Source organism: Phaethon aethereus, assembly GCF_964289735.1.
Source record: "Phaethon aethereus genome assembly, chromosome: 1".
Taxonomy (NCBI): domain Eukaryota; kingdom Metazoa; phylum Chordata; class Aves; order Phaethontiformes; family Phaethontidae; genus Phaethon; species Phaethon aethereus.
Window position 1 is genome coordinate 183,139 of NC_138575.1, and position 19,940 is coordinate 203,078.

General features: G+C 57.4%; 3 protein-coding genes across 3 annotated transcripts; all 3 read right to left on the reverse strand.

The window, feature by feature from the left end:
- Positions 1-3,862: 3,862 nt before the first annotated feature.
- LOC309415630 (acrosin-like) lies at positions 3,863-6,280 on the reverse strand (the record flags this gene model as incomplete). Its single annotated transcript, XM_082013222.1, has 5 exons — positions 6,020-6,280; positions 5,417-5,682; positions 4,994-5,139; positions 4,345-4,515; positions 3,863-3,916 (listed from the first exon to the last, which is right to left on the reverse strand). Exons 1-5 carry the CDS (start codon positions 6,196-6,198, stop codon positions 3,863-3,865), a joined length of 816 nt encoding a protein of 271 aa, XP_081869348.1. The 5' UTR covers positions 6,199-6,280.
- A 2,012-nt stretch (positions 6,281-8,292) lies between these two features.
- Positions 8,293-12,499, reverse strand: LOC309416712 (arylsulfatase A-like). Its single transcript, XM_082014069.1, has 8 exons — positions 12,134-12,499; positions 11,535-11,775; positions 10,832-11,050; positions 10,191-10,360; positions 9,558-9,682; positions 9,254-9,381; positions 8,728-8,830; positions 8,293-8,613 (listed from the first exon to the last, which is right to left on the reverse strand). The coding sequence occupies exons 1-8, from the start codon at positions 12,361-12,363 to the stop codon at positions 8,312-8,314; spliced, it is 1,518 nt and encodes a 505-aa protein (XP_081870195.1). The 5' UTR covers positions 12,364-12,499; the 3' UTR covers positions 8,293-8,311.
- A 276-nt stretch (positions 12,500-12,775) lies between these two features.
- On the reverse strand, positions 12,776-18,360 carry LOC309415799 (acrosin-like; the record flags this gene model as incomplete). Its single annotated transcript, XM_082013436.1, is given in 6 exon segments — positions 12,776-13,045; positions 16,533-16,585; positions 16,588-16,690; positions 17,169-17,314; positions 17,592-17,857; positions 18,182-18,360. Coding segments are annotated over 6 exon segments (1,017 nt in total).
- Positions 18,361-19,940: the final 1,580 nt, after the last annotated feature.

Consider the following 19,940-nt stretch of genomic DNA (forward strand, 5'->3'; position numbering starts at 1 on the left):
ATCAGCATTACGTTCATAAAAGGTGAAGACAGAAGACACTGTGAACTCTTATATAACATAGGCCAGATGAATTACTTAAGCTAGAGCAAATTACTTAATAAAGTACTAAACCCATGTTAAAAATAAGTCCCTGACATAAGAATCCATACTTTTGCAAGTTGCCTTAACAGCAGTTTCACTTACTGATTAAAAAAAAAACCCACCTTACCATTTATTTGAGTTACCTAACACCAACTAGAGTCTGTTAAATATTTCTTGCTATGCTGAAGCCTCTTTTTGTACCAAGTTCCTGTGTTATTTTACCTTCTCCCTGAGAAGCTAACCAGACTGAGTCTCTCACCATTAGGCCCCTTTTCAATTGTTCTCATGGCTCTTCTCCGAAACCTTGTATTGGGTTTAAGTGGCAAGGGTTTTGTAAGGGTGCGGGGGGAGGAGGGGGACTGCAGGGGTGGCTTCTGTGCAAAGACACCAGAAGCTGAGCCCATGGCAGGCAGAGCCAGTTTCAGTCAGCTCCAAGACAGACCCACCTCTGACCAAATCACACCCAAATCAGCAACGTTGGTGATAACATGTTTAAGAAAGGGTAAAAAATGCTGCGCATACCGTAGGGTGTGCACACACTGCCTGTGTGTCTGTTCTGTGTATGTGTGTGTGCGCACCGTGTGTGTGTGCTGGCCAGGTATCACAGAATCATAGAACCATAGAATCATACAATAGTTTGGGGTGGAAGGGACCTTTCAAGGCCATCTGCTCCAACCCCCCTGCAGTGAGCAGGGACATCTTCAACTCAAGCAGGTTGCTCAGAGCCCCGTCCAGCCTGACCTAGGATGTCTCCAGGGATGGGGCATCTCCCATCTCCCAGGGCAACCTGGGCCACTGTTTCACCACCCTCATTGTCAAAAAAGTCTTCCTTAGATCTAGTCGGAATCTGCCCTCTTTTAGTTTAAAAAAGTTGCTTGTCCTATCGCAACAGGACCTGCTAAAATATCCATCCCCATCTGTCCTATAATCCCCCTTTAAGCACTGAAAGGCTGCAATAAGGTCTCCCTGGAGCCTTCTCTGCTCCAGGCTGAACAACCCCAACTCTCTCAGCCTGTCCTCACAGCAGAGCTGTTCCAGCCCTCTGATTATACGCATGCACTCTGTGCATATGAGAACGCTGCACATTGCACTCTGTGCTCAAGACGTGTTTTGGAGTATGGGTGTACACACGCTCTGTCTCCACTATGTGTGTGAGAGCACATGCACTCTGTGTGTGAATGCAGTGTGTACGCGCACAGTGTTTTTGTCCATGTACATGTTTTGTCCATGTACAGACCAGAGATGGTGCACAAGCACAGGCACAGCGGTGGTGGTCTAGGATTAACCACACAGCAGGCAGAGGTGAGGACTTCCAGCCCAAAGACAAAGCAGGCCAATGTGCTCGTCTGGGTGTTCTCGTGTAGGCGCGCCTGTGGGATCCGTCTGTTCTGGCTTTTCCTGTTATTACGAGTCAGCATTTCTTAAGCCCCATCCCACTTTTGCAACCACTTTCTAACGTGCCGGTGAGCTCTGCTTTCCATTGCTCCCGGTCCTCCACAGTTCAGACTGACCCTGTAGCCCGTGGCCTTCCTGCGTGTCTGGCCCCATGCCTCCTAACGGCCTGGCCCCTGCACAACAAGGATGCTGGGGCTGCTGCTCTGCTCACTGCCGTCAATTCTTCAGGGCCAAGAGGCAGAGCGGGGAGGCTGGTGCTGCAGCAGGAGGCGGAACTGCTGCATAATTGACGGTGCCCACTTTGCACATAGGGCATGGCAGTGCTTGCTGGGCAGCGAGCGGAGAACAGCTGGGGCTCTGAGCTCGGGGGGGGGCGGGTCACGGCATGGGGACAGAGTTTCAGAGACCAGACAAGCAACAGGGCAGGAGCTGTGGGGCCATGTGTGGCGCTGTGTGCAGGTAACTCGGCTGCAGGGAACCGAGCAAGGCATGGCATGACTGCCTCAACCTGCACAGGCGCCAGTGGGCACAGGTAGGACCGCGGACGAACAGTGTCTGCGGACCTGAGCGTGGAAGGAGAGGCCCAAGTGACTGCTGCAGTGCTGTGGGAGCACCTGCTGGAAGACATGTGCGGGCCAGGCACAGGTGGGAACGAGCAGGGGTGGGTGTGATGTGCTGTGTCCACGTGAGCGGCTCGTGAGCATGTGGGCTGCTAGCAGGCTATATGTTTGTGTGGGTGCAACGCTCTCCTCTGTGTGTGCGCACACTTATGTGTGCAGGTGTGTATGCCTGCATGTGTGCATGGACGAGTGAGTTTGCATGTGCACCTGCAGGAGGTGCATTCTACGTGTGCATGCATCATGGGCTGTATGCTGTGAGCGTGCATGTGGGCAGATGCGTGAGTGCATGCTGTGTGCATGCATGCGGGGTGCGGGTGCGTTCTGCATCCACGCATACTGTATGGTGCGCGTGCACTGCCTGTGTGTGTAAGTTTTGCATGTGCATGCACACTCTGTGTGTGCGTGTGTGCATGCGCATGCCGGCCAGGTATGCATATGCATGCACGCCGTGTGCATTGCGCTCTGTGTTCAACACGAGTGTTTTGGAGTGTGGGTGTGCACACACTCCGGGTGTGCACTGCACCTTCTGTTTGTACCCCATCTGTGTCTCCATGCAGCCTGTGTGTGAATGCATTGTGTGTGCACACAGTATTTTTGCACTCTGTGCATGCTGTGTGTGCGTGCGTGTGCATGCGTGTGTGTGTGTGCTCTGTGCACGCTGTATCCAGCCCATGTTCCTCCCAGAGAATTTCTCCTTGCAGAAGAGCCGGATCCGAATCGGGAGGACTCTCACTCCCACGAGGTTTCTCCCGTCTCAGTCCCATAGACGTGACTGCTGTTCCCATGTGCAGGTACAAGAGACTTAGTTTGTCTTCAGAAGCGCCAGGTCGCATTCAAGAACATGCACACTTATGTCACTGGCGTGAATGGCAGAACAGATTAACACAGATAGAGCAGTACCCTTACCAGCACCCGCTTAACACAAAAAGCACAACCCAGTCCTTGTCTTCCTCTCCAGCTGATCAGGACTGATGTTGAGTGGTGAACCGTACGCAAACATCACTCCCTAGATTCGCAAGCACAGGATGCTCATGGGTCCCTTTAATATTAGCATGGGAATCAAGTTCAACTAAAATCCGTGGCTGGATGTCAAGCTGCTTACCCAGGAACTGGCACAGACCTTGGGGCTTTCCAGATCTGTATTGTGAGCTAGTCCACTAGAGAAGTTCACTAGTGAAGTTCACAGCACTCCCACCAGTAGCTGGCCCCAGACCCTCGGTGTCTCCAGCTGCTGGGTCCCTATGACCTGTGTTGCCTTCTGACATTGCTAGCAGCCAGGCCTCTGGGCCCACCCCGGCACAGGGTACTGAGTGGGGCCACACGGAAAAGGATTTGGAATCGCTCTCAGAAAGACGGTAGGAACAGGCTGTGGTGACAAGGTGCAGGGCTCGGTCAAACAAGCAAAGCAGCCAGCAGTTTGCTTGTGTGTGACGACTCCTTGATCCCCGCTTCTCTCCATTTTCCATGCTTGTACATCCCCCTCACCTTCCTTGACTCCTTGCTTTCGCTGCCCTCGTCTGCTTCCCAAACAAGAGACCTAGCCTGGCTATGTTTCCCCCCTTGCTCCCAGGTTTGCCACATCTGTGAACAGATTTGCTGTTCCGGGTGCTGAAACCCCCAAAGTTGTCTGCATGTCACATCATGTTTTCCTAGCCTCATTCTTGCCTCAATGTGCCAGTCTTCTCCATCCCATCGTGGCTCCGAGCACCCTCCTCTCTGACCAGGCAAGGTTTCAGCCCTTTTGAGTGACTCTTTCCCTTTGTGCCCTACTCGTCTGCCTGCAGCCTCATTTTGCAGGTGCCGGGCATGGAAGTGCTTGCCTTGCACAGGAGACTGAAATGGACTGAAGAACAGTTAGCTGTGAACACTGTGGCAACTTTATTCCAAGAACTAAGTCAACTAGAGCATAGGCATGCACCCTGAGGAGAGTAGGCAGGACAGAGCAGGCCTTAGGCACGGAGGCTGCCTGTGGATCAGGAGGCATTGCCCCACAAATAAATGGTCACGGTAAACTGGAGCCTGCACTGGATCCTGTTCGTCCTGCTGCTCAAGCCTTTTTTCCTCTTAGGACCTGCAGGAGCTCCTGCAGCAGATTAAAAAATTCCACCAGCTTCTGGAGTGGAAATGGGCAGGAGCCGAACGTGCCCGTCTGTGTTGGTCTTGGCCTTGGCCTTGGCCTTGGCCTCTGAGAGGATGTTGACGCGGTGAGAAAATGACTCCATGCTCGTGATGTTGGGGTAGCCCTTACTGCTGGGCGCAGACCCATCTGTACTAGGATCCAGTCGTAAAAGTGCTGAGTGGAGGTATAGACTCCAGGCCGTTTTGCTCTCGCACAGCCTTTCCCCCAGCTGGTCACTCCAACAAGCCAGAAGTAGTCAGCATTGTTATCTTTGCACACAAGAGGACCACCGCTGTCACCCTGCAGCAGAGGAGAGAGGATTGAGGGGGTGTTGGGTGGCCTGTGTCAGCAGTATGGCTGGCTCCTTCTCTCTCACAGCACCTGCCAGAGCAGTATACACTGCACAGAAAGGCTCCGCTCAGGTGCTGGAGCCTACAGAACCTTGTCTGGGAGGAGGTGGTGGGCCTGTAAGGTAGGGCTCGCTCTCATCTCTGCACAGGCATCCTGGATGTGTGGCAGAGGGGTGTTCCAGGATTGGAAGCTGGACCTATGGGCTGCTAAGAGCACTGGATGGACTTTCTGGGCAGAGTCCCAGGCCTCTGGGACAAGGGAGCACTGGGCAAGGAACTGCAGATGGGCAGGGGAAGGTGAGCCCCAACAGTGGTGGGCACCCAGCAGTGGCAGGGTGACTTGCCAGGCAAAGAGCGCGCAGGGGTGTTTGGGCGATTGTGACAGGGCTGCATGTGCTGCTGGGGGTTGACCTGCAGCACGCTCCTACCTGGCAGGTGTCGATGCCACCCTGCGGATAGCCAGCGCACAAGTTGTGGGTGTGGATGGCTCCCCTATACCACCGGCTGCTGTTACAGAGGTTGACATCAATGAGGGGGACCTTGGCCTCCTGCAGGACATCAGTTGATCCTCCAGCTGTGAGCACAGAAAGGAATCAACACCCAGCAGCTCGTTGCCAGTTCTCCTCCCCCGTCTCGGTGGACCCTTCCCTAGGGCTTGGCTTTGCATCTTGAAGGCACTGTACCGGTGTTTCCCTTCTGTCTTGCTTCGGGTAATGGGTCAGGCCCATCTCCCTATAGGCATACGTCCCCACAGCCTGACTCTGGCTTTCGCTCTGCTCTCAGGAAGCCCAACCCGACTCCCCAGCATGCCAAGCTTGCACTCGGGACACAGGTACTTTTTGGGAACTCACATCTGGCAGTCGTGGAACCCCAACCACTGACGTAGCAGGTTGTCAGCTCTGACACTCTCAGCGAGGTGTCGGGCACACAGGCAAGCTGTATGTAGTAGCTGCACTGGACAGGCTGGTCCAATTCCAGCAACGCAATGTCGTTCCTCTCCGAGATATTACTATAGCGTTCGTGAACCAGTAGCCGCTTAATAGTGCGCACTTGGGCCTCGGGGCCCAGCTGAGTCAACTGGGTGGCCCCAATCACCACACGCCACATCGTGATGTGCCTGGAAGGCAGATGAGAGAGGGGTCAGAGGGAGTGGAGCCATGTGCTGCAGCAGCCCAGCAGTTCCCTGCCTTCTGCTTCACAAGGGACAGAGGACAGCAGCGCTACGGAGGGTGCGACTGCCCTAGTGTGCCTTAGGCTCAAGGAACATCAGGCTGGAGGCTGCTAGGAAGCAGTGGCATGAGCCCAGCCTTCTCCTGAGCAGTGTCTTGGCTGGGCTCGTGTGAGCCCAGGCACTGGGTGTGCTGCAAGGGAACGGGATGGGAGTAGCACGTGGTGCTGTGGACAGGGCACCTGCTAGTGTTGTGGGGATATCCCCATTCCCTGGTCCTCCTTACCTGGCCTCGATGAAGCAGTGGGCTGCTGTGACGACCCACTGTGGGCTGATGAGGGACCCTCCGCATACATGTCCTGTGCCTACTTTCCAGGGATCCTGGATGCTGACGATCCAGGGCCAGGCCCCTGTCAGGGCATCTCTGCCACCCACGACGCGCGACATGCCGTAGTAAGAAGCCATGGGCCGAAGCCCGCAGGTCCCTCTATAACCAGAAAGTCATTACTGTCCTGCTTGATGGCTTGCTGCTGTCCAGGCTGAAGGACAGCCATCTTCCCTCCCCACAAGGCGTCGTATGGACAGCAGGGCCAGGGAACCCCGTGGGGCGTGCATCCCTCCGCCCCCGTTTCTGCTGTAGCCCCGTAGACAAGACGTGCCAGCAGCGTGGGTGCTGCCAAGGAACGGAGGCTCCCACATTGGGGTTTGGGAGGCTGTAGTGTGGCCACGGGGGACAAGCGGGCACCCTCCAGTGAACCCCATAAGAATTGCCCAAGCTCCCTCCCAGGGCCTTGGGCCACTTACCCACAGTTGTCCCACGTGCCGTGCACAGGCCAGCACACGGCCAGCAGGACAAGGACGGGGAGCAAATTCATCGCTGCCAGCGACACGTGGCAGCTGCAAGAACCGAGGGCTCGTCACCACCAGTGCAGCAGCCGACGTAGCGTCCACAGTACTCGCGCTGCCCGCGGTGGCCTTGGCACCTCGTGGTGCCTGATGTCACAGAGTCGCTGGTTCCGGGCGCTGGGCACTCTCAGGGAGCGGCAGGGCAACATGTGGGGTTCCAAGCAGGAGGGGAGGCAGAAGCTGGGATCGGACACCCCCGACAGACCCCCGCTGCATGCTCTGCTTGCAGGATGAGGGCGTGTAGGCCCCGTGGCAGGCAGCAGCGCCTGGCTCCGAGCACTGCCTGCTAACAGCGAGCAGGACAAAAGCAAGTGGGGCATCACAGCCTCTTTGGGAAGTTCACTGCCACCCGGCTCTCTGCAGCCGTTTTCCACCAGGTCCTTCCCAAAAAACATACCCCAGAGAACATAACTACCACAGGCAGTAATGCACGTGTTTGGGTGTCGAAGAGCCAATCTGATTACAGCCGCAGCACACAAGCAGTGATGTGCAAGCCAAATAAGCCAGACGTACCCAAGCAGGGTCAACCTTCCTGCACAAAGAGTAATGCCACAGAAGTCCAAGGTGACCTAGCTAACAGCACCCGAAACAGCAAATCTGTTCACAGATGTGGCAAACCTGGGAGCAAGGGGGGAAACATAGCCAGGCTAGGTCTCTTGTTTGGGAAGCAGACGAGGGCAGCGAAAGCAAGGAGTCAAGGAAGGTGAGGGGGATGTACAAGCATGGAAAATGGAGAGAAGCGGGGATCAAGGAGTCGTCACACACAAGCAAACTGCTGGCTGCTTTGCTTGTTTGACCGAGCCCTGCACCTTGTCACCACAGCCCGTTCCTACTGTCTTTCTGAGAGCGATTCCAAATCCTTTTCCGTGTGGCCCCACTCAGTACCCTGTGCCGGGGTGGGCCCAGAGGCCTGGCTGCTAGCAATGTCAGAAGGCAACACAGGTCATAGGGACCCAGCAGCTGGAGACACCGAGGGTCTGGGGCCAGCTACTGGTGGGAGTGCTGCGAACTTTACTAGTGAACTTGAAGCTGGACTAGCTCACGAGCGGGAGGGGAGAGACCCCAACAGTCATGTGGATGGCATATGGTTGCAGCCCACCTGACTCATCAGTCCTAGCATCCACAGACTTTACAAGAGGACCAGGCCTGCCGACCACTGGCCACCTCTCCACCTCCTGGAGTCACGAAGGACTTGGAGGTGCTCAAGCACGCACACCCTGAGCATGGATACCCTTTCCCACCTAGGCACGTTGCCTCTGCTTGAGCTGCACACGGTCCTGCCTCTGAAGCTGCCAGGACCATCCATCCCATCCTCCTCTTGCTCTGCTCTTGGCCCCTGGCAAGCAATCACGGTTTGAAAGGAACTGTTGTGGCTCTCGAGATGATGCTGCATCATGGTCCCTCTCTGAACAAGTACGGGTTTCTGTCAGGTGGCCTCAGCTTGAACGTCCAACACAGAGCACAAGGCCCACTGACCTGCACTCCTAGCAGGGCTGGTAATCCTCCCAACCCACAGTTTGCTACCCCAGCACTCGTTAGTCAGAGGCGTCACTGAGCCAATGCTGCAGGGTAGCTCTGAGGCTGAGCTTGGTTAGTTGGGGGCAGGGGGACCCAGTGGGTTTGGGCCAGGGTTCTGGTGTGGACCAACGGAAGCGCATGGAGCAGCAAGAGGCTAGGAGCAGTGGCAGCAGGAAGGCTTAGGAGTGCAGTCTGGTATGCAGCAGGGCTGCAGGGCAGGATCCCTGCCCTTCCTGATCTGGCTTTCCCCAAACTCCATGCGCTGTTCAAAAAGCACTTTCTGCAGTTTGATCTCCTTCAGGACTTGCAGAACCTCCGGCCCTGCACCGCTCTGCAGCAGATCATAGTTCTCGGCTGGGTCTGACTCCAGGTCAAAGAGCAGTGGGGGCAAGTGAGGGGTCAGCGGGGTCAGCCCGTGGCAGGCCTGGTCTGGGGTTGTATCGCTGTGAAACGAACCTGCAAAAGAAACCCCCAGATGTAGCTCAGTTTTTTCCTCTTTGAGCTCTGGACAGCACAACCATACGGGACTTCACAAAGCTGCCCATGCAGAAGTGAGGAGGCAGCACTAACCTTGCGTGAAGTAATGGGCCTTGTGCTTCCCAAGCCTGACAGCGAAGGGGCCGTGCAGCGGATCAGGGGATGGCGGGTAGAAGAACATCGTCTGTCGGGGACTCTGTGGGAAGCAGCAGAGCTAAACTCACCCCTGCAGACACAAGGCTGAAGAACAGCCTGGAACAGGACCAGGCAGAGACTCCAGGGAGTCACACAGTAGCCCTGATACTACAGCCAGAACATGGCCAGAGCGGGGGGAAGCTGACGAGCAGCAGCATCCTGTCTGCTCCCTACTCAAAGCTACGGGGGCTCTGTCCATCCCCTGCAGCCATGGGGGGGTCTGGCTTGGCAACATGCTGTGCGTGTTAGAGCTGAGGAGCCTGGGGAAGTCCAGGAACTCCACGGCATGACCCAGGCTACACAAAAGGTCCCAGCTCATGGATCTCCCCTGACCCCCAGCTGCTTCTACTCTTCAGGCACGAAGCTCCAGCCCCACAACCAGCCTTCATGCACAATGCCAGCTGAACCAGCCCGCAGGACTCACCTTCCCTGACCCAAACAACACTGGACTCAGGTCATATCCATCCAGGGCAACTTTGGGAAGAGCTGCTCCAGCCAGCGTAGTCAGGGTTGGCAGGATGTCCAGGGTGCTTGCCAGCTCATGCGTCACTCCTGTCACCCATCACAGCAAGGCACAAGGAGAGGCTGAAGCACCTGGTACAACTCCCGTCCCTGCCATCCTCACTTCTCTCCCATCCTCTCCTTGTCCCCGGGCAGCTGAGCTGCCATGACACCCCTGCCTTGGCTGGCATCAGCACGCAAAAGGCACAAGCAGTGCCAAGTCTCACCTGGAGCAATACGGCCTGGCCAATAAGCCACTGCTGGTTCCCGCACGCCACCTTCGTATGTTGTGCCCTTCCCACACTTCAGAAGGCCAGAGCTGCCCCCACGTGCCATCCGCATGGTGGAGGGGCTGTGAGAGAGAAGAACCACCTACCAGCAGTTTCACAGGTTCACGCTACCCCTTCCCCAATGCTGCCAACGGGGCCATGACAAGAGAGGCATGGTGCCAGCAAGTGACACTGCCATCCTTCTCAGACTTGTGAGGCAGGACGCATGGGCACCTGAAGGAGCCAAGGTGTGCAAGACGCCTAAGCAGGGCACCAGAGACCAATGCCACTCACACACAAAGGGAATCGGAGTATACCTGGGCTGCAGCACACTCCTGGCCCGAACCCTGTGAGGTTTCTGCCCACGAGGAGGGGCACAGCTGAGTCACAGCAACAAGAAGCAGATCATGCACCGGATCCTCTCCAGAGCAGCATCTACCTCTTGCCTCGCTTCAGGTCACTGGGGTCTCACCTGGCAATGCCTCACCATGTCCCTTTTGCCCCAGCCGACCAGTGCCTCACTCCAGTTCCCCATACCACGGCAGCAGCACCTTATCAGTGATGAAGTCCCCCCTGCTGAAGCCCACTCACCCATTGTCAGAAGTGAAAAACACCAGGGTCGTGTTTGCAAGACCATTTTCATGCAGTGCCTGCAGCAGCTGTCCCACCGAGCCATCAAACTCCAAGAGCGCATCACCAAACGGCCCACGCCGCGACTGCCCTGCATACTCCTGGCTTGCAAATTGCGGGTAGTGTGTATGCTGGAGAAAGGGCAGAGAAGACTGCTATGCAAACTCCCCCAGAGCTGCATCTGGCTCCCAGTTCACCGGGGGACAGTGAGCACCCCAGCTAGGACGTGGAGATACGTGACAATACCCATGAGATGAGAGGAGGCTTGTCCCCAAGCTTCAGAAACATCTCTCAGAAATGGCACAAAGGAGCTGAGCCCCAGGAGAGGATGTGGAGACTCAGAGTGGGAAGTTTTCCCAGGCGGACTCCTGGCCCAGAGAAGTGGGCAAAGCTCCAGAAAGAAGCAGCCCAAGAACATTATCAGCACGGTGTTGCCACAAGACCTGGGCGTGGGAACAGCAACCCCAGGTCATCCAGCGGCAGGTATTGACTGCTTAGCGCAGTCCTGGGGCTGCAGGAGCTGAGACGCTTCCCTGCTGCCCCACAGGACAAAGGCTCCCCTCCCCACCCTTGGGCCCAGCGCAGCCCTGCCCCTCTCCTACGTGGGAGGCATAGTAGAGCAGGAAGGGGAGGCCTCGCCGGGCACAGTCAGCGATGAAGTCCCGGGAGAATTTGTTGTAGAGTGGCACCAGATCAGGGAAGGAGACCGGCTGCTGCACGATGCTCTGGTTCCAGAGCAGCGGGACTGGCACTAAGCCTTGGTCACAAGTCCCAAAACACTTGATGTCAGGTGGGAAGCAGGTGAGGTTCTGGCAGGGGCCCTGGAGAGAACAAATAACACTTTGTCTTTTACCTGTGTTGCAGGAGAGGGAGGGTAGGGGAGCAAAGAGTCTCACAGCAGCCCACCACCAGATCCCACAGGGCACCCTTTGGGCAGCCACTCCCCGAAAGCCAGGGGTCGGTGCCTACCCTAGAACTGTCCAAGGACCATGCTGCCCCCAACATCATTTTCTCCTGGCAGCAATTCAGATGTTCCTTTGTAGCCCTAGCAGCTGACCCTCCCTCCCTTGACAAAGGCCCCACGCACAACTGCCACCCACGTTCTGCCAAACTGCCCTATCATATGAGTACCTCAGAGATGGGCTTTCCCCACCAGCACCCATACTTCCTGGCCTGCAGCCACCCACACCCATTTGGCCAGGCCTAACCCTAACCCAGCTTACGTGCTCTCAGGCAAGCTTCATCTTTCAGGCACTCTCCCCAGCCAGCCCCGGGACACCCTTCAGGGCTTGACAGGCTTCTCACCTGGTCATGGGAGTAGGGCAACCCCAAAAAGTGGTCAAAGCCCTGGTGGATGGGCAGGAAGGAGCCATTAATCCCCAGGCCAAGGTGCCACTTGCCAACCATGGCTGTGGCATAGCCCTCAGCCTTCAGCACCTCTGCAACGGTGATCTCAGACAGCGGCAGGCCTCCCCGCGAGTCTGGGTTGAACACACCAGGGTAAACCCCAGAGCGCATCTGGAACCGGCCAGTCAGCAGGGCTGCCCTACAGGTGAGAGTTGAAAGAGAGAGAGGAGACAAGCATCACACTGGACGCAGCGCAGGGTGCGGTGCTCACCCTCCACAGAGGGTGCCCCGTTCCTCAGGACCTGCCAGCTTGGCTTCCCAGCCTCACGGCTGCCGCTGCCACCTCCCCCATCTGCTGGGACATTCGATCGGTTCCCTCACGGCGCAGCCACACCTTTGGGCCTCCTGGGACGCAGCAGGTTTATGAACCTCCCGCTCCTCACAGCACTGCAGCTCCCTAACTGGGTACCAAACCCTGTCTTGATGCTTCCTCCCGCCCGGCCCCAGCGCCCTGCAGCAGTCACCAGCCAGCGGGGCAGGAGCAGCGGGGGACATACCGGGATGGGCTGCACACTGGGGAGCTGCTGTAGAAGTTGGTGAACCGCAGCCCGCGTGAAGCCATCCGGTCCAGGGTGGGCGTGGCGGAAGAAGGGTGCCCGTAGCTCCCCAGGTCGCCGAAGCCCAAGTCGTCCGCCAGCAACAGGACGAAGCTGGGGGGGACGCCGGCCGCTCCGCGCAAGCCCAGCAGCACCAGGGCCCACGGCACGCCCCGGCCCCGGGGCCCCATGGCGCTGCCGCCCGGGAAGGCCCCGCGGCCCGCCGATACGCGCGCTCAGCACGGGGTACAGCGCTGCCCTCCCGCGCTCCGCTCCGCGCTCCGCTCGCGGCAGCGCCTCCGCAGGACCGGCAGCCCCGTCACGGCAGCAGCCGACCGGGGTAGGCAGCTCCGCGATGGGTGGAACCGAGCCGCGCTGCGCCAGGCCGCCGGCGGCGACCGCCTGACCCGCGCGGGCAGCCGCGTGCCCCAGCACCGCCGCGGGGAACGCCGGGAATTGTAGTTCGCCGCGGGACGGCACTGGAACGTGCCGGCTCGCCCCTCGCGGCCATGTCGGTTCCTCGCAGCCGCTGCCCGGACCGCCGTGCGTGCTGCAGGCGGCCTCCTGGGACCCGGGCCTGCCCCCGAGGGCGAGGGTGGTTTATTAACAACAGGGGTTTCCCACAGAACCGCCCTCCGCGTTGCCCAGGTTTGGGGGCTGCGGATGCAGCTGCGTGTCCAGCCCCTGGTCTCTGTGGGAAAACGCCTCATGGCCGCTGGCATCCTGGCCTGCTCCCAGCTGCACCGGCGCTGAGGCCAGGACACCGTGAGGCTGTGCTGGGGAGCAGATGGGCACCTCGGCGTGTGGTGGTGGGCGGATGTCCCCTCCGGTGGCATTGGGCGGCCTGAGCCGCTGCTCCCGGCTTCCCACCTTCTGAAGAGCAGATGAAGCCGCTTTTCTCAGATGCGCGCAGGGTGCGAATTCCCCTGGGACAGGCAGAGAGTGTGGCATTGTTTGAGGTGGACTGGGCCCTGTGGGAGCCTGGGCGCTTTTCCAGCAAAGTATGGTTTCACACACCAGTGACAGAGTTTCACGTTCAGGCTCAAGGACTGCTGGTTGTGCCAGAACACAGAAGCCCGTATCCTGCCGATCAACAACTTGTAATCAGAGCAAGGAAGGGACAGCGCAACGAGCAACAGCAATTGTGTGGTAGAGGGGAGTGATAAGGAGAATGAGGAGGTAAAGGGGAGGTTCTGCACCCCAGAAGGCTGTACCCTATTGCTCCATCTGTTTTTGAAAACGGGAGAAAGTGCAGAAGACAGGCACAGAAAGGAATTGAGGTTGAATGTCCTGAGGACCTCCACCTGTTCAGTTTATCCAAAATAAGAGTAAGGCAAGACCAGAGATGGTGCACAAGCACAGGCACAGCAGTGGTGGTCTAGGATTAACCACACAGCAGGCAGAGGTGAGGACTTCCAGCCCAAAGACAAAGCAGGCCAATGTGCTCGTCTGGGTGTTCTCGTGTAGGCGCGCCTGTGGGATCCGTCTGTTCTGGCTTTTCCTGTTATTACGAGTCAGCATTTCTTAAGCCCCATCCCACTTTTGCAACCACTTTCTAACGTGCCGGTGAGCTCTGCTTTCCATTGCTCCCGGTCCTCCACAGTTCAGACTGACCCTGTAGCCCGTGGCCTTCCTGCGTGTCTGGCCCCATGCCTCCTAACGGCCTGGCCCCTGCACAACAAGGATGCTGGGGCTGCTGCTCTGCTCACTGCCGTCAATTCTTCAGGGCCAAGAGGCAGAGCGGGGAGGCTGGTGCTGCAGCAGGAGGCGGAACTGCTGCATAATTGACGGTGCCCACTTTGCACATAGGGCATGGCAGTGCTTGCTGGGCAGCGAGCGGAGAACAGCTGGGGCTCTGAGCTCGGGGGGGGGCGGGTCACGGCATGGGGACAGAGTTTCAGAGACCAGACAAGCAACAGGGCAGGAGCTGTGGGGCCATGTGTGGCGCTGTGTGCAGGTAACTCGGCTGCAGGGAACCGAGCAAGGCATGGCATGACTGCCTCAACCTGCACAGGCGCCAGTGGGCACAGGTAGGACCGCGGACGAACAGTGTCTGCGGACCTGAGCGTGGAAGGAGAGGCCCAAGTGACTGCTGCAGTGCTGTGGGAGCACCTGCTGGAAGACATGTGCGGGCCAGGCACAGGTGGGAACGAGCAGGGGTGGGTGTGATGTGCTGTGTCCACGTGAGCGGCTCGTGAGCATGTGGGCTGCTAGCAGGCTATATGTTTGTGTGGGTGCAACGCTCTCCTCTGTGTGTGCGCACACTTATGTGTGCAGGTGTGTATGCCTGCATGTGTGCATGGACGAGTGAGTTTGCATGTGCACCTGCAGGAGGTGCATTCTACGTGTGCATGCATCATGGGCTGTATGCTGTGAGCGTGCATGTGGGCAGATGCGTGAGTGCATGCTGTGTGCATGCATGCGGGGTGCGGGTGCGTTCTGCATCCACGCATACTGTATGGTGCGCGTGCACTGCCTGTGTGTGTAAGTTTTGCATGTGCATGCACACTCTGTGTGTGCGTGTGTGCATGCGCATGCCGGCCAGGTATGCATATGCATGCACGCCGTGTGCATTGCGCTCTGTGTTCAACACGAGTGTTTTGGAGTGTGGGTGTGCACACACTCCGGGTGTGCACTGCACCTTCTGTTTGTACCCCATCTGTGTCTCCATGCAGCCTGTGTGTGAATGCATTGTGTGTGCACACAGTATTTTTGCACTCTGTGCATGCTGTGTGTGCGTGCGTGTGCATGCGTGTGTGTGTGTGCTCTGTGCACGCTGTATCCAGCCCATGTTCCTCCCAGAGAATTTCTCCTTGCAGAAGAGCCGGATCCGAATCGGGAGGACTCTCACTCCCACGAGGTTTCTCCCGTCTCAGTCCCATAGACGTGACTGCTGTTCCCATGTGCAGGTACAAGAGACTTAGTTTGTCTTCAGAAGCGCCAGGTCGCATTCAAGAACATGCACACTTATGTCACTGGCGTGAATGGCAGAACAGATTAACACAGATAGAGCAGTACCCTTACCAGCACCCGCTTAACACAAAAAGCACAACCCAGTCCTTGTCTTCCTCTCCAGCTGATCAGGACTGATGTTGAGTGGTGAACCGTACGCAAACATCACTCCCTAGATTCGCAAGCACAGGATGCTCATGGGTCCCTTTAATATTAGCATGGGAATCAAGTTCAACTAAAATCCGTGGCTGGATGTCAAGCTGCTTACCCAGGAACTGGCACAGACCTTGGGGCTTTCCAGATCTGTATTGTGAGCTAGTCCACTAGAGAAGTTCACTAGTGAAGTTCACAGCACTCCCACCAGTAGCTGGCCCCAGACCCTCGGTGTCTCCAGCTGCTGGGTCCCTATGACCTGTGTTGCCTTCTGACATTGCTAGCAGCCAGGCCTCTGGGCCCACCCCGGCACAGGGTACAGAGTGGGGCCACACGGAAAAGGATTTGGAATCGCTCTCAGAAAGACGGTGGGAACAGGCTGTGGTGACAAGGTGCAGGGCTCGGTCAAACAAGCAAAGCAGCCAGCAGTTTGCTTGTGTGTGACGACTCCTTGATCCCGGCTTCTCTCCATTTTCCATGCTTGTACATCCCACTCACCTTCCCTGACTCCTCCCTTTCGCTGCCCTCGTCTGCTTCCCAAACAAGAGACCTAGCCTGGCTATGTTTCCCCCCTTGCTCCCAGGTTTGCTACAACTGTGAACAGATTTGCTGTTTCAGGTGCTGAAACCCCCAAAGTTGTCTGCATGTCACATCATGTTTTCCTAGCCTCATTCTTGCCTCAATGTGCCAGTCTTCTCCATCCCATCGTGGCTCCGAGCACCCTCCTCTCTGACCAGGCAAGGTTTCAGCCCTTTTGAGTGACTCTTTCCCTTTGTGCCCTACTCGTCTGCCTGCAGCCTCATTTTGCAGGTGCCGGGCATGGAAGTGCTTGCCTTGCACAGGAGACTGAAATGGACTGAAGAACGGTTAGCTGTGAACACTGTGGCAACTATATTCCAAGAACTAAGTCAACTTCAGCATAGGCATGCACCCTGAGGAGAGTAGGCAGGACAGAGCAGGCCTTAGGCACGGAGGCTGCCTGTGGATCAGGAGGCATTGCCCCACAAATAAATGGTCACGGTAAACTGGAGCCTGCACTGGATCCTGTTCGTCCTGCTGCTCAAGCCTTTTTTCCTCTTAGGACCTGCAGGAGCTCCTGCAGCAGATTAAAAAATTCCACCAGCTTCTGGAGTGGAAATGGGCAGGAGCCGAACGTGCCCGTCTGTGTTGGTCTTGGCCTTGGCCTTGGCCTCTGAGAGGATGTTGACGCGGTGAGAAAATGACTCCATGCTCGTGATGTTGGGGTAGCCCTTACTGCTGGGCGCAGACCCATCTGTACTAGGATCCAATTGTAAAAGGTGTAGACTCGGGCCGTTTTGCTCTCGCACAGCCTTTCCCCCAGCTGGTCACTCCAACAAGCCAGAAGTAGTCAGCATTGTTATCTTTGCACACAAGAGGACCACCGCTGTCACCCTGCAGCAGAGGAGAGAGGATTGAGGGGGTGTTGGGTGGCCTGTGTCAGCAGTATGGCTGGCTCCTTCTCTCTCACAGCACCTGCCAGAGCAGTATACACTGCACAGAAAGGCTCCGCTCAGGTGCTGGAGCCTACAGAACCTTGTCTGGGAGGAGGTGGTGGGCCTGTAAGGTAGGGCTCGCTCTCATCTCTGCACAGGCATCTTGGATGTGTGGCAGAGGGGTGTTCCAGGATTGGAAGCTGGACCTATGGGCTGCTAAGAGCACTGGATGGACTTTCTGGGCAGAGTCCCAGGCCTCTGGGACAAGGGAGCACTGGGCAAGGAACTGCAGATGGGCAGGGGAAGGTGAGCCCCAACAGTGGTGGGCACCCAGCAGTGGCAGGGTGACTTGCCAGGCAAAGCGCGCGCAGGGGTGTTTGTGTGGTTGTGACAGGGCTGCCTGTTGTGCTGGGGGTTGACCTGCAGCACGCTCCTACCTGGCAGGTGTCGATGCCACCCTGCGGATAGCCAGCGCACAAGTTGTGGGTGTGGATGGCTCCCCTATACCACCGGCTGCTGTTACAGAGGTTGACATCAATGAGGGGGACCTTGGCCTCCTGCAGGACATCAGTTGATCCTCCAGCTGTGAGCACAGAAAGGAATCAACACCCAGCAGCTCGTTGCCAGTTCTCCTCCCCCGTCTCGGTGGACCCTTCCCTAGGGCTTGGCTTTGCATCTTGAAGGCACTGTACCGGTGTTTCCCTTCTGTCTTGCTTCGGGTAATGGGTCAGGCCCATCTCCCTATAGGCATACGTCCCCACAGCCTGACTCTGGCTTTCGCTCTGCTCTCAGGAAGCCCAGCCCAACTCCCCAGCATGCCAAGCTTGCACTCGGGACACAGGTACTTTTTGGGAACTCACATCTGGCAGTCATGGAACCCCAACCACTGACGTAGCAGGTTCTCAGCTCTGACACTCTCAGCGAGGTGTCGGGCACACAGGCAAGCTGTATGTAGTAGCTGCACTGGACAGGCTGGTCCAATTCCATCAACGCAATGTCGTTCCTCTCCGAGATATTACTATAGCGTTCGTGAACCAGTAGCCACTTAATAGCGCGCACTTGGGCCTCGGGGCCCAGCTGAGTCAACTGGGTGGCCCCAATCACCACACGCCACATCGTGATGTGCCTGGAAGGCAGATGAGAGAGTGGAGCCATGTGCTGCAGCAGCCCAGCAGTTCCCTGCCTTCTGCTTCACAAGGGACAGAGGACAGCAGCGCTACGGAGGGTGCGACTGCCCTAGCGTGCCTTAGGCTCAAGGAACATCAGGCTGGAGGCTGCTAGGAAGCAGTGGCATGAGCCCAGCCTTCTCCTGAGCAGTGTCTTGGCTGGGCTTGTGTGAGCCCAGGCACTGGGTGTGCTGCAAGGGAACGGGATGGGAGTAGCACGTGGTGCTGTGGACAGGGCACCTGCTAGTTTTGTGGGGATATCCCCATTCCCTGGTCCTCCTTACCTGGCCTCGATGAAGCAGTGGGCTGCTGTGACGACCCACTGTGGGCTGATGAGGGACCCTCCGCATACATGTCCTGTGCCTACTTTCCAGGGATCCTGGATGCTGACGATCCAGGGCCAGGCCCCTGTCAGGGCATCTCTGCCACCCACGACGCGCGACATGCCGTAGTAAGAAGCCATGGGCCGAAGCCCACAGGTCCCTCTATAACCAGAAAGTCATTACTGTCCTGCTTGATGGCTTGCTGCTGTCCAGGCTGAAGGACAGCCGTCTTCCCTCCCCACAAGGCGTCGTATGGACAGCAGGGCCAGGGAACCCCGTGGGGCGTGCATCCCTCCGCCCCAGTTTCTGCTGTAGCCCCATAGACGAGACGTGCCAGCAGCGTGGGTGCTGCCAAGGAACGGAGGCTCCCACATTGGGGTTTGGGAGGCTGTAGTGTGGCCACGGGGGACAAGCGGGCACCCTCCAGTGAACCCCATAAGGATTGCCCAAGCTCCCTCCCAGGGTCTTGGGCCACTTACCCACAGTTGTCCCACGTGCCGTGCACAGGCCAGCACACGGCCAGCAGGACAAGGACGGGGAGCAAATTCATCGCTGCCAGCGACACGTGGCAGCTGCAAGAACCGAGGGCTCGTCACCACCAGTGCAGCAGCCGACGTAGCGTCCACAGTACTCGCGCTGCCCGCGGTGGCCTTGGCACCTCGTGGTGGTGCCTGATGTCACAGAGTCGCTGGTTCCAGGCACTCTCAGGGAGGGGCAGGACAACATGGGGGGTTCCAAGCAGGAAGGGAGGCAGAAGCTGGGATCGGACACCCCCGACAGACCCCCGCTGCATGCTCTGCTTGCAGGATGAGGGCGTGCAGGCCCTGTGGCAGGCAGCAGCGCCTGGCTCCGAGCACTGCCTGCTAACAGCGAGCAGGACAAAAGCAAGTGGGGCATCACAGCCTCTTTGGGAAGTTCACTGCCACCCTGCTCTCTGCAGCCGTTTTCCACCAGGTCCTTTCCAAAAAACATACCCCAGAGAACATAACTACCACAGGCAGTAATGCACATGTTTGGGTGTCGAAGAGCCAATCTGGTTACAGCCGCAGCACACAAGCAGTGATGTTTGAGTGGGATGAGTCCATCGTTCCCACGTGGTGCGCATTTTATGTATGCATGCGCCTGGGCGTATGCATGTGGGAATCTTTGTGCGTGTGGTGTAATCTGCGTGTGCATGCACTATGTGTGCTCTGTATGTGGCTGCGCTTAGTGTCTAGGTGCAATCTACACCTATGCACATACACTGTGGATTACACATGCAGTGTGGTATAGATGAGCCTGTGAGTGTGCACACCATATGTATATGTTCACAGGGTAGAGTGTGTGCAGTGTGTAGAGGCATTTTGTGTGTATGCTGGCAGCTGTGCGTGCATACAGTTTGTTTGAGTGTGTGCATGTTGAGTGTGCATCCCTTCTGCTCTCTGTGCATGATGTGCGAGTGCACTGTATGCGCATTACTCGGTGGTGCATGTTAGTGTATGTTGGTGTGGAGTGTTTGTCTGTAGTCTGTGTGTGTGCATGCATGTGTGTTGGCGTGCAGTCTGTGTGTGTTGGTACGTACTCAGAGTGTGTGCGAATGTGTTGCGTGCAGCCAGCGTGTGTGTGTTGAGTATATTGGTGTGCAGTCCGAGTGTATGCGTGTGCGTGTACTGCTGCGCCTGTGTGTGCGTGTGGTGTACAGGGCGTGTGCGTGCGTGTGTGTCAGTGTCCGGTCAGCGTG